Source organism: Poecilia latipinna, unplaced genomic scaffold (assembly GCF_001443285.1).
Source record: "Poecilia latipinna isolate Pla-1442-1.1 unplaced genomic scaffold, P_latipinna-1.0 Scaffold4019, whole genome shotgun sequence".
Classification (NCBI taxonomy): domain Eukaryota; kingdom Metazoa; phylum Chordata; class Actinopteri; order Cyprinodontiformes; family Poeciliidae; genus Poecilia; species Poecilia latipinna.
Genome location: NW_015116635.1, coordinates 1,080 through 15,966, shown reverse-complemented (window position 1 = coordinate 15,966; position 14,887 = coordinate 1,080). Strand labels below are relative to the sequence as shown.

Below are 14,887 nucleotides of genomic sequence, written 5' to 3'. Positions count from 1 at the left end.
AATCCGATTACTCGATTAATCGTAAGAATAATCGATAGATTACTCGATTACTAAAATATTCGTTTACAACAGCCCTACTTCGCACCGACACAAAAATACCCCAGATTATTCCCCCCGGGTGTCCCAAGGCACCGCAGTGCTTGCACAAAGTGGAATAAAACATTAACGCCATTAGGTACGATAAGGTGACAACTTTAATACCCAGTCTGTCAGCATGTGATCCATTACAATAAGAGAATGGAGGGAGAGAAAAAAAATAGTGAAAGGAGCAGGAAGGAAGGCGGAGAAACCCCGAGGCACATCTGATGGCAGACACTTTGACTCCTGCCGTAGGAGGCCTGCAGAAGAGTGTGTCAGCTTGTCAGAGAGGGGTAAAATGTACTTCACTGAATGGCGCTCACAATAAAGCATGTGTAGATGATGAGGGTGGGATAACATCCATACACAAATCTAAAGAGCAGGACAGATGACAACACTTCCAGGAGGGGAGCTGAAGTTCATAGAAAATAGCTTTACAAATAAGAAATGTAAAAACCCCTTTTGGATGAATAAAGGAGTCCGTTTAAATGGGTTAGGGTACAACTTTCAAAGATTACCGGTCTTTGAACACTTACTGTATAATGCTCACAACGACAACAAAGAAACTCAACTACTTATATTTGCTTAATCATTTTCATGAGGAAAAAAAATATCCTCAACAATTTTAAGCAATTTTGAATGGTAGTTACAAATGGCTACTTTTCCAACTTTCTGCAGCAGCCAGCTGTGCTGCATCCCAAACAGCATGCTTTTACCCAAGCAGCAGAAACATGAGATGATGGAGCTTCAGCTAAGATTTTAGGGATTTATTTTTTTCTGAGTGTGCAATGCTGATACCATTTCTGTTAGCATCTCTACTTCTTTCTGTACCTGCAGCCGTGAAAGAACTAACGGACATGAACACTCAGAGAACAGTAACTTCTTACCGTGGATAGTTAGTGCAGTACTGGGTATAAATGTGGAACTCTTCACTCTGTAAAATAAAACATAACAGGAAGAGATGAAGTTTAGGGAATCTGCAGCAAACAGAGTATAACCACAAAATATCCATAGGAAATGTGTTGGTTCAGAACAGAGTTTGTATCATTTGAGCTGGAGAGTCAGCTCATCAGTAAACTAAATCTTGGACAAAGGGGAGTCTTGATCAATTTAGTCTCTGGACAAATCAAAGTCTTGACCAAAATAAGTTGCCATATTGAACACGATACCAACTAACATCCTGAAACACTTGGGACACTTGACACCATGCTATGCTGTTGACCAAACTTAGTTGAAAGACTAATAGTAACCTCAGATATGAAATCCAATTTGGGTAAATAATTCTAAAAACCTGGATTTTTCTTTATATTGGAGCAAACATCTTAATGCATCATTTGAATTACAAATACTCAGTAAAGTCAAGGATCCTTAGGCAATAAATGCATGCCATCTGGAAATAATGGAGATCACAGAAAGCATGACTTTCTTCCTTTGAGAAATTCCACAAGCCTGTAGTGGATCAATCTTCATCTAGTAGTAGTTCCTTCCATATTAAATGTTCTCTTCAAAAAACAAAATGTTTCTCTCTTACAAAACAAGATTGATGGAACAGTCTGTTTATTTCTCAAAAAAACATGTTTGTATTTGCAGAATGCTTTTCACTCCTGTAACCTGAAGACGCCTTATTTTTGTGTACAGGAAACTCAAAAATGGCTTAAAGTCACTAAATGCCTTCTGAACTGACATTTTATACCTTTTCATATGTTATTTATTTAAAAATGGACTAAACTGTGCAGTCTCTCCAAATACCACTGTGCACGGATTTTACGATGACGATAAAAACTATTTTATTCCTTATCTAGCTGAATAAGTCCTTCGCCATACTCTTGTTTGACTTTGCTGCTGCCATCACAACCTCCAGCACATTCCACTATATTTTATGATTCAGATCAGAAGTGTCGTCGAGTCTCTTCTATGCTTATTTTCTCATAGTTAAATTTCACATTCACAATCCTAAAGTTTCCCCAGTGGTTTAGACCGTTCACTAAAGCAACTTCTAAATGTGGACACTCCAGATGTTTTTGCTTTCTCTTCTGGAAATTTATCTTCTTTTACAACTTAAGGTGAACTTAAGGCTAATGTATTTTTATAGGTGAAAGTCACAGCTTTAAGATATAAAATGAAATGCTCACAATGATCTCATTTTCTTATGACTGACTGCAGTGACGATGTCTGCGAGTTTGAAGCCTGCAACAACAAACTGTTGAAACGGTGGGGTGAACAGAAGGTCTGCATTACTCTGTTTGTATTGTTGCCTACTATGCGATATTTAATGGGAAACTGATTTAAGGAAATCGAACACCAGCAATGTTTCTCTGGCAGCATTTAATAGTAATTTAATGCTGTGGTAAGGAGAGAATAAATTACTAACGCATTTTCATACCAAAGACTCGGGTGGGCATAACAACAAACTTCTGGAATATAAGAAAAAAGTGCATCTAGAATAAACATAAGCTAATGGGTTTGCTTAGCTTACCATCTTTATTTAATAACTGTTTAATCTGTGCTTGGAAGCATTGCTTTTTTCTAGTTGTGTGGTCTGCAATTTTGCTGCCAGGTCTCCCTGACAATCTCTAAAGTTGGTTAAAAACTAGAGATCAGAAATTGGCCACAAGATTCCAATCAGCGTGTCAATTGTTTTGAGTTAAAATGCTTGCCATTTTAAACACTTCTTCCCTATATTATATTAAAAAGTATAGTTATACATACAAGTACACGTAGACATCAGCAACAATCCAAGTTATTTAGCTTCTGAACAACTCGTATCTATATAATTTTGTTCCGTTTATCACCAGTTTCACCTTATCTGCAGTTAATTTCAGCTTTGATGACTAGCTCTTTATTTCATGTTTACTGCCCTGCACAATCAGAGCCCACATACAAGGCCTCCACTCTCCTCTGCTCACTCATCCCAACTGAAACTCGTGCTTGTAGCTTATGATTAGCAGAGCTTCCAGCCTTTAATTCGCAGTTTATCCCAACAGCTCTGAGCGGGCGGATTAAATTGCCCCTCATTCCTCATCGCCGCCCCTTTAACTGATACATTTTCCCACCTTGCATACCTCTCTGAACATCAAAAGACATCAAAAGGGGCAGCGTGACTTTATCAAACCTGGAAACAAGGTCTCCTCTTCACATCAGTCAAGATTTCACTTTGTTTCTGTTTATGCAACATCTTTTCCTGAAAGGTCAGTTATGGACATTTTCAATTCTGTCTGTCCATGTTGTCCTTTTAAGTTTTGAGATGAACTCTTTTCTCTTGTGAAACTAGGACTCCATGTTAACTCTGTTAGTTTTTCTGTGTGTGTGAGATGAGCAGAGGACCGAACAGAATGCAAGATTTCAGGAATAAACACAAACAGAGGGCAGATGACAGAAGCCTGTTCTATCCTTTGTACACATGCAAACATACAAAGCAAACAGACAGTTATGAGCATCTAATCCATAGTAAATTAACATTCTGCAGACATCACATTTATGCAAAAAAAAACAACCCTGAGCTTTATCTCCAATTTAATCTGATATATAAAGCAAAGTATATAAACAATGTATTCCACCAAAATATACCAATAGGAACTCAAACTCTTCTGAATTATTAGCCTGAGGTACTTCGTGGGAACCGTCCTAAATTGAAAAGCAAAGCTCCTTCTTCCTCCTCCTCATTGTCTGCAGCATGCTGCCGCCACAGACTGGTCCTAAACACAACCAGATGTGCCACCATCGATTTCTGATGACAAACACTCCCCAATGCACACTCTTAATATCCCTCTGCAGCTAAAACACACAAGACCGCAAAGTACATAAATGGCCCTATGGAAGCAAATTTTGCAACGTTTGCACACACTGAAATGAAAAAGTAGACACATCTACAGAAACTCTTTGAATCTAACCAGTTCACCAGCAGACCTTGGAATAACTCACATCTGTAATACACTTTCCTTTTTTTAGAAATATATACAAGCCATGGTAAATCATATAATCACCACATGCTGATTCTTCATGTTAGAGTTCTGAATACTTGTGTGCAGCTGGTACCCATGCGGAAAAGGAGACATCTTCCTCTGCAGTATAGAGAGACAAATTATATGGAAGGAGTTTGACTTGTTGGAGCTGAAGCCAGTAATCACTACAGAGCGAAATAAAAAAAGGTTCATGCTGCTTCACAGCCCACTCATCACTTTAATAACAAAGTAATAAAGCCCAAGGTTTTGCTGCAGCGATGATTTCCCAAGAACAGACCGATCAAAGTGAGTCAGCAAGTAGGCATTGAACATTGTAAATCAAAAAAAAAAGAAAAAAAGAAAAAAAAGTTTTAGCTCCTTGTGTAATTGTTCTCTTTGTGCTTCAATCAGTACGTAGCAGCCCAGGCAAGACTTTGAAAGGCTTACTCATGGCAAGAAAGGTCAAACAGAAGAGAACATGAGGATAAAACGCCAATTATCTGAGACAGATTTACAATGGAATCCATATCTTCTTCAAAAACTGTGCAGGGTTGTGATTCTTGGTTGTTAAAACATGAAGATAAATATGCTTATGAGTGGTTTTCTGGGTCTTAGCAATCATCATTAAGTAATAAAAAAAGCAAGCTCTGTTACAAGACATCAGTCTGGAAAAATATGAAGTCACACATGCATAGAAAACAACAGCTTTAATTACCACGCAAAGTAGGAGACGATCAGTGGTGACTAAACACTTGCAGAAGCTGAGACTCATTTCTCCAGACCATAATGACAAATCCATGCAACCAGAGTTAATCATTAGAAGACTAATATAATTTGGTGTTTGAGAATGTACGTTGTAGCATAATGGTTTCGGCATAATTTTCAGGCATAAATTAAATACTTAAACAGGACATTTCCAGTTTAAATCCAAAAGTTTTTTGTGGCTTTGAAGAAACACCAACTTTAAATAAAACCTGCAAAAAACATCCTAGGAAACGATAGAAGGATGGATTAAAAACAAATTAAAGCACAGATAGAATGATACAATAATAAATGTACACATTTATGCTCTGTCCCGTCGCTTAAAAGTTCAGAATTATTTTACCATTCTCTATTTTGATTCTTCCCACTTATCCAGATTTGGAAAATACACCAAACAAATTCCAAACTTTTCCTGACTCTGCCAAAACACTAAACCATAAACTGGCTCTTCATCATACAATGAAAACAGAATTGGTATGAACCAAACCTTCATTAAAGCTTTATTTGTAGAGAACCTGACAAATAGATGTTAAGCCCCAGTAAAAGAGAAAAAATAAAATATCAGAAAGTTGTGAGGCGAGGAGTTGGTTTTATACCATCTAAACGCGGTGCAGACATTTTAGATGTCTCACTCCTCACTCCTAAATTAAGCAACTTTTAACACCACAAAGATATTTCATTGCCTTAATGATCCACATTACAGCAATTACAACAAAGAAAAAAAAAAACAAAAAAAACAGTCATCATCATATGACTCATATTAGGTCCAGTAAGTAGTTGCACTTATCTGGAACCAAAAGATTACCACAGCATTTTTTTTCTCTGACAAAAATTTTGTTTTGAGAGTTCCTACAGCATTAATCAGCAAGATACAGGATGTTTATGCATTTCAACTAATTACCCAAAAAGTCGTGTGGGCTGCAATAAAACAAAACAACAAAAAAAACAAGTGTTTCAACAACAGCTGCTGTATTTTGACAGTAAGTGATGCTGAATGGGTGTTTCTCGTTTTTGTATCTGGTCAGACAGTGGCTGTGTGGTTGTGGGAGTAATTGCAGTATGGCAGGGCGGGAATGTAATATGTTTAGTAGGAAGTGCTGGAATGCAATACATTATCACGGGACATGATCGTGCAATCACTTCTGTGGGACCTAAATGAAGAGTGGGTGTAGAAGATCAGCTGAACCACATGAACAGAGGAATTCTTGAAGTAGAGTTGCTTACAGAAGCACTGCTATTATTCCTACTGTTGAAAAACGATGACTGCATTTTAAATAATGGCTATAAATTCCTGTGAAGCTGTCAATGCCTTCCTGACCACCCCTGCTGCTAGTATCACCTATGAACACCTCGCCTCTTAATGCTTGTAATTTTCTGTGATTTGTATTTCTTAGAGATGAACGTTGACATAAAACTAAGGTTGCATGGCAAAAGTTGCCAATCAGACTGCAGAAGGCAGTTGCACAGTTACAGCTAAGTCCTTCAATAAATGAAAGTCATTAGCCTTCACAACTGAAAACTGAGATGTGAACAAAGATAAAAGAGAGAGAAGGGGAATAAAAGACGCAGGATCACATTTACCTTGGATACGAAGCACTCTGCAATGGCCACAGGGTCTGCGTTGCACTTCTCCAGCTCGTGAAGAAGATCCCTAAAACAGACGACAGATGTCAGAAGCAAAGTAGGAACTGTGCATGCTGTCATTTTCCTGATTTTATAAACTTTAAACTCCAAAGCAATTCCTCTTAATTTCAGGAGTAGGAGGCAGGTCAAATGGCGACTAGCACTGAGCAAATAAAGAACTTCCATGTATTCACACAACCAGCTCCCATGTGTAAAGTTATATGGGTATATTACTGCACGCTGAGGAAAACGGACTGCTGCTGAGGTTATTGTTCTGTGGCAAAAGCATGAGGTCATCATGACCGCTTGAAACTGCTTTAATTCCTCCTTTGACGGGCCAGCTTGTCTATGTGCAACTGCCGAGAAATGAATAGGTGGGAGAAAATGGTCGTGTCTCCAGACCACCATGGGCGATGCTCCACTCGCCACATCTTCTGGATTTAGAACTCACAAGCGCACAAAAATATATTGTAAACACACCTGACTGCTGATCGAAAGCTATACTTAGACATCAGCGAGCACCTCAACCCAAATTGTGGAGCCAGAAAGAGAACAGGGACTAGGGTGTGTCTTTAAGCTGCAAAAGTCGTTTCCAAACAATATTTCTGTCAGTCTAAATTAGCTCTCTGAATACTTTTTAAAATTATTGTTTTCACACCATAAAGCTACTTCAAACACTGTCAAAATAATGTTACTTGCAGTTAGTTTTGACTGATTTAACATTTATGGTGCACATTTTATAGTGAGGCACTTAAAATAGTTCCTCACACTGTGGGCCCAGTAAATGGAGTCTGAGGTCTGAAGCCACATGTTGACTAATTTGGCAGCATGCTTAAGTTTATTGTCCATCTGGAAAATATATTTGTGTCCAAGCTTCATCTACCCGGTTGATGTCCTGAGATATTCAAGTATCTCCACATATCGGACTTTTTTCATAGTGCCATCCATTTTCTGAGTGTACCAGTTCCTTCATCCACAAGATGATGCTCCTATACACACGTGTTTCATAGTGAGGATAGATTTTCAGGCTTGCTTTTTATGTTGTTTTTCAATTAAACACCTCTTCATCATCGAGTGTTTGGACAGCATTTTGCTTTTGTACATTTCTATGTACATTTTGCATAAAAAATAATCTCTGAAACAAAGATACCACCTCCTCTTTAAACAGTATGGCAGATGTCTCCATTTCTCTTCTACTTGTGCATAATTATTTGAACAGATCAATATGGCAAATACAGGCATCTAGAAATTACACCCAAAGGAGGATTCAGATTCGGAAAGGTTCAAAATTCACTTCCTGTTGCTTTGGCTGGCATGCTTTTGTTTTCCAAAGATTTCATGAAAGGAAGCAGCGGTTTGGAGGCGTTGTCCTTAAATACATCCACAGATCTGTCTCCAATTAATTCAAACATCATGAATTACAAAGCCATGACTTAATCATCTGGGCTTTTCCAAATTGTTTAAAGTCATTAACAATTGGACTTTGAAAAAAGCAACAAAAAATATAATTATCTCTCAATATTTTGACAGTTGGCAAAGAAAAATACATTTGGTAACCTTAAGTGACCTAAATCAGAAAAGATGAATCTGTTAAGTAGACACCACACCAATATGACTTAGTAGCAATGAAAAGCACTTCACTGCAATCAGAAATAAAATGTCTGAAATAAAACCTAATGTGGCGATTTAAAGCTTTAAAAAAAAAAAAAAAAAAAAAAAACTTTCTGAAAGTCTAAAGAAAATTTGATGAATAACCTTTCATAATGCTACATGAAAACTTTTCTTTTTTTTATCCTTTTTGGAATGCATTGTAATGTAGCTGATGATATTTCAGACCATTAGTTTTTTTTTGCCAGGTTCTTTATAAAAGGTAATCTAATTATTATTTTTTTTATTGAAATCCTCACTGCACACTGATATGGGTCCACTCTGGAGAGTTATCAGAAAACAGCCAAGGATGATTTTCTTCCCAGATATCAGAATCTAAAAATGCTGTAGACTTTGTCAACTAGGCTGCCAGGGACATCAACTAGTCTCCGCCGTTACAATATCATGTCTGACTTATTTCTTGAGGTTGAATCCATTGGGCTCTTGTGTGTGTTCAGTACCTGTTAAAGTGGTAGATGTCCCGGATGTTGCCGAACAGCGAACTTTTATCCTCCGAGCTCAGGGCCAGTCGAGACTGGTTACTGATGCACTCCAAGTAGTCCTGTAGAGACAAAGGCAGAGCAGTCAGGAGAGGGACTATAAACACTAACGTTCACATCTTGATTCACTTAAACTCCGCTGACTTTGTTTCATGTTTTCAGCCTTTCCCTTCCCCCTGATTTTCACTACATCAATCAAAGATTAAAGAATCACATAAAAAATATTTTAAAATCTAAAGTTCTCTTAAAAGTGTGAACTTTAGAACGTCATGGCTATATTAAAGTTAATAAGTCCCCAGTCTGGTGTGAATCTCTTCATTTTTCCACTCACTTTATTCATCTAAAAACACCCAACCATCTGAGATAGAGATTTGTCTATTCTCGTATTTAATTGTGCAGAAACACTTTAATCCAAAACAACCCTCAGAAAGCTTTCTGAATAGCGTTTTGGCTTCTTTTAAAGTTAAAAGCCTGCTCACTTTCCGTTTTCTGTAAACAGTTTGACGAATAGATGGTGCAGGCTATTATGTTAATACAAATTAGTTAAAGACAGGTTTAACAAGACTTCATTAAAAACAGGTACGCGTCAGCTTGGGAGGATTTCACTCGGCACATCTTATCACTGCCTCAATCGCATCCGTTACTGATGGGTGCTGATACGCGTGTGGATGGTGTTTAGACAAAAGCCTTCAGCTTCTCTCAGCCCTACAAACGGAAAGTGAGACGTGAAGAAACTAGGACGGGTGGAAAGGTTTCCATGCAAGTTGCATTTGGACTTTCTACAGGAGAAACTTGTTGCACAGCACTGACTGAATGTACATGTCATTTTGCATTAAGGTGGCAGTCAAAGAGAGATCACTAATGTAAAAACTTTGTGTAGTGATATCAGATAGGACAGATATATCCAGAGTAAACATCCATTATGAAGTGTCTGATATGTCGGTCTCAGTCGGAGCTCTGGTAGTATCTGTTCCTGCAGGTCCGAGTTCATTCCAAAACAACAAGCGTTGGCAACCACTCCCCACCAGTCAAAAACCTACGCACACTTTGGTAATACAAACGATGCGCTGGATGAACATGAGATACAAACTCAACACTATTTCTGTAACCAGACCCTGCAAAGATGTTACAACACTGAGAAAATAAGAAAAACAAGACTGTCCTGAACCTGCAGAAACACCCAGTAATCATTTCATCACATAAAGCTGCCTTTATAAGACACAAAGAAGAGGGAAGGTTTAGGGAGTTTCCCCATTCGTTTTCTTCAATTTGTTGACTGTTTTTTTTTATTATTTCTATTCTGATGGTTAACTCAAGTTCTTGTTGTTGTTTTGTTTGTACTTTAGTAATAAGAACAGCCGAACCCTGGACATCAGTCCTTTCATCTGCTTTTGTTGAGGTCAAAGGATGAAAAGCTACCTTGAATCAGTGTGTAGATCTTAAATGGGCTTCACAACTTTTTATTAGGTTGACGGTCTCCATTTTATTTTACATTGATGCACAGAAGATTTCATGCTTCACCACTGCAAACAAGGATTAATTAATTAAGTGTGACTTTGATTTGCCTTGGAAATCTGAGATGACTAGTTGTGTCTAGTTCCAACTTGGAATAGACAAATTAGCTTAACAACAACTATGTTTATTGTTTTTAGAGTGTCATTTAGATTATTAAATTATCAGATTGGCACAATGTGCTTTCGAGTGCTTCAGGAACCCAGGGTTACTCATGCAACTTCTTTGAAGAAATACTTCTTTAAAAATGTGGACACTGACATTAGCACTGGGGACGTTTGTGCTTGCTGCAACATGTTTTGCACCGAGATGTTATTTTAGATTTGAATAGATTCAGTGACAGGCTAACTCTTTTTTTGAACAACTTGCACACAACAATATTCTTTTCCAACATCCCATCAGATTGTTTTTTTGAAGCAAATCTTAACGCCCGGATGGGCGAAGTCGTCACTGATCCCCGTAGAAGTGTTTGCGTGTCAGATTTACGGGTGTATCAGAAACATACATACAGAAGATTCTGGTTTGAAACCTTTGTGAAAAAAAAAAAAAAAAGAAACGAGAAGCAATATATTGCATTAACAATTTTTAGCACATTACAATCTATGTAATTAACTAATCAAAAATAGTCTCAACCCTAATTCAAACATTAAAAAAAAATCATATAGATTGTGTCCATTATGGTTAATAACATACAAAATATGAAAAGTGCAAGACATTTTATTGCTGCAGCTCTGACTCCTTGTGGGAGCCATATTGGATATTGAGCTTAGGATGATTGGAGGGACATCCAATTTTCAGAGTTATATTACAACTTTGGCAGTCAATCTTTTATTTTATGACTTTTAATCTACAGGAGAAAAAAAAGTTGGCATACAAGTTGAACTAAAAGGCATAATAAGAAATCGCTGATCATGGCTTAAGACAGGAAAAAGTTTGGTGGGAAAGCACAATCAATAACCTCTAATATTAATTGATAGATCCAAACATTTGAACAACTTACTAGACTTCAACATACCATCTTAAAGGTTCCAGAGCATCACAAGTTAAAGTCAGCTTGATTAGTTCTGCATTAATTAGGAGAATCAATCAATAGTTGGATTGTGGGATGGAGATTCATCAAGTCTGTCCATCCTGACAAAATGGACACCGTCAGGATCAAAGGGTTTGAGGCATAGACTGGGATTTTGGAAATCCACTACGGACAGGCTGGTGGTTGTGCTGAGGGCTGTGTTAGCAGGTCATGTTTAGGATTTGTTGACTTTCAGCAGTAATATGTAAGGTGATGCTTTATTAGCCACAGGGTTAGGGATCTGACCCGGCGTGACCTGCTCATATCAACATGCTCCGCCTCAGTGAGCTCAACAAAGGTTAGCGTTCAGACCAACACATGCACACACCTGAAGGTTGACTCCCTCCTCTGAGCATCAGACATAAGTACAAACCTGATTCTTTCATGTGTTAACCATTAACCTCGAGCAAGTCTTTCCCCAAACATAACCCTAACACTGCGCCACAGTAGGAAGTGATTACTCCACACAATGCAGAGTGCAAACATCTCAATCTTCACGCTCGAGTATTTTCATAGGCCAGGAAATGTCTGCAGACTATTTCCAAAGTGATGGACAACTTTAAATGCCCCAGTTCAAGAGGGAGTTTGGAAAAGTAGGAAGGGGGAAAAAAAAGATCCAAACAATTTCTAAAACTTTAAACTTAGCCGACTGTTGATGTATTGGTCTGGTTGCACATAATAGTTGAGGGAAGAAATTACTGATCATGCAGAAGTGAAAAGACACCAAATACACAGCATAGTTGGTTAAACCCCTGCCACAACTTCACAAAAGATGAAAAAATGCACACACAGAAATATTTAAAATCATTAGACACATCACTAAGAAGAAAAAAACAACAAAAAAAATCCCCGGAAAAATGGGCAAGAATAACTCGCAACAGCAGTCCTGCTGACAGATGATACACAGGTGAACGCAGGGGAGCCTGGGTAAATATTTGTGCTGAGGCCGTCACACCCTCTTCCTTTGCAGGAAGCATTTTGGGCAGAGGGATTTACTGCAACACAGACTGCGGGACAACTCACACTGGGCAGTTTGCTGTGTGTGTGTTGTGTGTGTCTTTGTTTTTCTTTTTTTTGCTACAAGAAAGAAGAAACCTCAGGTGCAGAATTTGCTGCCATTGGTCTGTGAATTGAAAGCAAGTTATTTTGTCACAAGTCAGCACTTTGAAGGAAAATAAGTAGAAGGAAAATAATAGATGGTTTTAGAAAACTTAAAAACTCTAAAAAGTGTGGCGTGTATAGACTTCACCTCACACACCAAAGTAAGATCCAATAGAACCAGCTATCAAATTGGAAAGTCTGCCTGTGTGTAATTTAATCCAGTAAAAGACAGCTGTTTAGTGTTGGAGAACATTAATAACTTAATGTCATGTGCTTCACAAATCTGGACTTTATGGAAGAGGAGCAAGGAGAACACTGACAACAAAGCTATGAGAACAATTAAAGATTTTATCATTTTGGACCAATCAGTAGAAATAACCACACAATGCTTAAAGCAGAAAAGCAGAGCATGTGTTTGAAGTCCACAACAAAGAAACTGAATACAAGCACAAAATTCAGAAAGGAATGGGAGGTAATGGGAAAGAGTGCTAGCTTTGATGCAAGCCACTACACCCAGTCCTCAACAAAGCCAGTTGAGCTCAGTCTTCAGGCGATGTGTATTCTTGCAGTTCAAAGCCAACAACACTAAATGAGCCCATTTGCTTGAGTGTGTATGCATACAACCGATGTGTGCCAGCGAATGCAGGACAAAGGTACAGGGTGTCGTATGACTGGACCCATCCCCGCCCACACAGGTGACCTTACAGATTTCCTGCAGGCAACAAGCTGATGAGCTCAAGTGTGTGAAAAAACCCCCCATAAAATCGAAAGGATGGGTTAAACTTCAACACACTGCTCGACACACAAAAAAAATATTAAAAGTTTTTTCTTTTAAGCGAATTTATTCTTACTATTTAAAGGAAACCTACCATATTTGATCTTGTAAGCATTAAAAGTATAAAACGTGAATAAATAATCGTTGGCCTTCTCATTTAGTTTCAAAGTAGATCATCTTAAAAACACCATATCCCTTACAATGCTGATGACATACAACTTTAGAGTTCTATGGCAACTTGAGCTTTATCTACTAAAATTACTGAAACCTGGATCATATTTCATCAGGCCACAAATCCCTCCCCTGGCTCCCTGTTTGTAAAAGGACAGATTCAAGGTCTTGTTGATGGTCTACAGCTCTGAATTGTGTTGGGTCTCAGTACGAAGTCAGAATTTCTAGCCATGTATGTACCATGTAGGCTCCTCAGGTCATCAGAGAGGCATCATCTTTTTCTATGCTGGTCGGGTCTGGTACCAGCTTCCTCAAATGCTTAAGAGTCCAGAAACGTTCAGTTTCATTAAATCAAAACTAAAAATGTGATATTTACTGTAATTTTTTTGGATAGATCAAAGATAACTTCATCATTTCCATCAAGTCTTTAACTTGCATTTTAGGGTTTGTCTTTATGTGATGTCTATTTGTTTTTCCCTTGTTCTTCTGATGCATTTCATACTCTGAATGTGTCATATCTCTGTCCTTTTGTTTTTTCCATAAAGAACTTAGAATTAATTTGTGTACGATGTTACAAATAAACACTAGTTTACCTCTACGATGCTGCGCAGGTCCTGAACATAGGTTCTCTCTGTGTCCAGAATCTCCTGCACCACCCGGTCCACATACGTCCTGGGTCCCTGCACCTGGCTCATCTTCTCTTGTACTTCTGGACTCAACTTGGGCTGTAAATGTTCTGTAGCAGTCTGTCTGCTGCCGTTTCCATTGTTTCCCTCGTACTCCTCTTCGCATCCCAGCTGCCTGGCCGGGACCAGTTCCAATCGAATCGCCCCGGAGTCCTGGTCAGGGGTAACGGGGTTACATTGAGGGGCCGCGACAAGGGTCGAACGGCTGCCCAAAGAGCAGTGACTGTCCCTGGAGGAGGCGGAGGAGGACGTGGAGCTGTAGCTGATGGGTCGTTCGGCGCTGTCAGGAGAGGAGTCCATGCTGATGGCAGAGCAATAACGCGAGGAGGCGTGGCGGAAGGCCGGGTTGCGGAGGCAGCGTGCTGGGATGTCAACGGAGCTCAGGTCTGAGCCAGAGTCCGGGACTTCGGGAAGAGGAGGCAGCACATCAGGCAGGTAGCTATAATCGTCTAAAGAGAAAAAACAGAGAGAAAAAAAACAACATTATTAGATTTAAGTCCAAAGGCCAAGTATTTTTCACATTTATCCAGTTGCAGGCTTTGGTGAAACCTTTGTGGACTGTGCAGACTGAAAAATGGCAACTGTGCGACATCACAGATCAATGTTGCTGTTCATATTATATGGATTAGGATAAATCTGGGAATTATCACAAAAGCAGCAGTTATATTCCCATCACTGTTTTGAAGTTTAAGCCAGCTTAACAACCAAGAGGATGTGATGCCACACAACCATGTCATATAGGACCAAATGTCTAGTTCAGGTTTTACAGAAAGAAACCAGTGTAAGTTGCATTGTTTAACTTTTTAGTTTTGAGGTTAGAATTTTGGTTTCATACATTTGCCCTCTAAACAGTAAAGGGCAAATGGTAGGTTTTAGTTGTCAAGGACAACTAAAAACCCCTATTTTTTTTTTCTTAATTCTAGGAATAGAACACCAGGATTAGAAACAAATATATAAAACTATTGTTTTGATACAGAGGGTAGTGATCAGATTATTCTTTATGAACATTTAGTCAACTCATT

The 14,887-nt window shown here is 38.6% G+C and overlaps 1 protein-coding gene across 1 annotated transcript in view; it reads right to left on the bottom strand.

Annotated features, from left to right (window-relative positions):
* The window catches only part of LOC106942065 (pleckstrin homology domain-containing family G member 1), a 29,803-nt gene extending 15,493 nt beyond the window's left edge, over nucleotides 1-14,310 (bottom strand). The window contains exons 1-4 of the mRNA XM_015025239.1: nucleotides 13,773-14,310; nucleotides 8,513-8,613; nucleotides 6,363-6,432; nucleotides 966-1,012 (exon numbers count right to left, since the gene is read on the bottom strand). Coding sequence (XP_014880725.1) covers nucleotides 966-1,012; nucleotides 6,363-6,432; nucleotides 8,513-8,613; nucleotides 13,773-14,165 — 611 coding nt within the window. The 5' untranslated portion in view covers nucleotides 14,166-14,310. The remainder of the gene's footprint in view (nucleotides 1-965; nucleotides 1,013-6,362; nucleotides 6,433-8,512; nucleotides 8,614-13,772) is intronic.
* Nucleotides 14,311-14,887: the final 577 nt, after the last annotated feature.